The sequence below is a fragment of the Otolemur garnettii genome, unplaced genomic scaffold, assembly GCF_000181295.1.
Source record: "Otolemur garnettii isolate 467f Iridium unplaced genomic scaffold, OtoGar3 scaffold00050, whole genome shotgun sequence".
Classification (NCBI taxonomy): Eukaryota; Metazoa; Chordata; class Mammalia; order Primates; family Galagidae; genus Otolemur; species Otolemur garnettii.
In genome coordinates this window covers 6,331,652-6,333,419 of record NW_003852445.1, presented here as the reverse complement: position 1 = coordinate 6,333,419, position 1,768 = coordinate 6,331,652, and the positions used below count along the sequence as shown (strand labels likewise).

Here is a 1,768-nt window from a genome sequence, read left to right as displayed (position 1 = left end):
CGTCCTTGAACTTTCTCTCCTTGAATGGGTCTTTGCAAAAGGTCAAAAGCTTATGTGGGGTCCCTAGTCTAGTTGGATGGAGGGATTCCTCTCCCCCTTCATAGGAGGGAGACAGGGAAACAGGATTGTGGGACCTGGGGCCCTTATCTAAATGCTTTTTTTTTTTTTTTTTTTTTAATGCCAAGTGTTTTTATTCCCTCACATGTGGGATGGATCACATACATAACACACACAGGCATCTGGCACCATGGGAGAGGGCAGTACCCCTGGCCTCTGAGGGGAGGAGCCCTGGCTTCAGGGTATGAGGGGAGAGGAAGATGGTTTCTTTCTCCTGTCTTCTTGGGGAGCCTGGGAGGACCCAGGAGCAAGCTCTATACTGTCCACCTCTCAGCCAAGAAAGCCACCTTGGTGACATGTTTAGTTCCCACCATTATAGTCAGTGGAGAAGAGATTGGCCTGGTCCCAACCATTATGGGGGAAGGTATAAATGGTAAGAGAAGGTACTGTTTGGCGTAGGCCATGAGAGGGGGCAGATGACACCATCAGAAGCATATATAGGGTGGAAGCAGTTACTGGGCTTTTTGGCTACCTAGTCCCTGGCTTAGCAGGAAAGGTAGGGGAGATGGATGGGCCTATTGTTTAGCATTAATGATGTCCACAAATTCTGGCTTGAGGGAAGCACCACCCACAAGGAAGCCATCCACATCAGGCTGGCTTGCTAGCTCCTTGCAGTTTGCCCCAGTTACAGAACCTCCATAAATGATTCGGGTGCTCTGAGCCACTGCATCAGAGACATTGGACTTAAGCCATCCCCGGAGTTTCTCATGTACTTCCTGGGCCTGCTGAGGTGTTGCGGTCTTGCCAGTACCAATGGCCCACACCGGCTCATAGGCCAGGACGACCTTGTTCCAGTCCTTCACATTATCTGCGATGACCTTGGTTTGCTCAAAAACAACCTTCTCAGTGATGCCAGCTTCTCTCTCATCAAGCTTTTCCCTGATGCAGGCGATTACTCCAAGTCCCTCTGCCAGAGCATGGGCCACTTTCTGTCCAATCAGCTCATCTGACTCCCCAAAGACATGTCTTCTCTCTGAGTGCCCCAGAATTACCCATGTGGCTCCACAGTCTTTGATCATGCCTGGGCTGATCTCCCCAGTAAAGGCACCATTTGTCACTTTGTAGCAGTTCTGTGCAGACACAGCAATCTTGGGATCCAGCTTCTGCCTGGTGAAGTCGATGTAGGCAGTGGGGGGTGCACAAACCACCTCGGTATCGGACGGCACCTTGGCTGCGTTCAGAGTGCTAACGAGTTCCCCTAGACACTTCTTCCTCCCGTTCATCTTCCAGTTCCCCCCGACGAAGAACTTCCTGGAGGGCGCCATGGTGCTGGTGGCGACACACTGAAGGTCAGTATCACCGCCTCTAAATGCTTTTGTCTTCCCAGCAAAGCATGAGGCTATCAGTTGAGGCTGGAGTGAAGTATGTGTGCTAAGGTGGCAGGAGGGAAGAGCAGGTTTGGAGCAGTTGTCTGAAGTGGGAGTGCATGGTTATGAGAAGAACTATAGTGGTGCTGAGTGTCCATTTGGGGTGGTGATCATGAATCTAAAATAAAATAAATCTGCTTGATCATGTGATTTTTCTGTATGAATATTCATTCAACTCCTTGGCAATAGGGTGATTGCTGGGTTTCGATACACTCCTATAAGAGAGAGGTTTTGATCGGCCGCAAATAAACATGATCAATAGACAGATTCTTGATCACTTTCAT

At 49.6% G+C, this 1,768-nt stretch overlaps 2 protein-coding genes across 2 annotated transcripts in view; one reads left to right on the top strand and one right to left on the bottom strand.

The window, feature by feature from the left end:
* FSIP1 (fibrous sheath interacting protein 1) overlaps positions 1 to 1,768 on the top strand; it is a 157,456-nt gene that overhangs the window by 101,483 nt on the left and 54,205 nt on the right. The gene's annotated exons all lie outside the window — the stretch shown is intronic.
* Positions 157 to 1,424, bottom strand: LOC100949576 (triosephosphate isomerase). The gene has a single exon (XM_012806343.2). It carries the CDS (start codon positions 1,380 to 1,382, stop codon positions 633 to 635), a length of 750 nt encoding a protein of 249 aa, XP_012661797.1. The 5' UTR covers positions 1,383 to 1,424; the 3' UTR covers positions 157 to 632.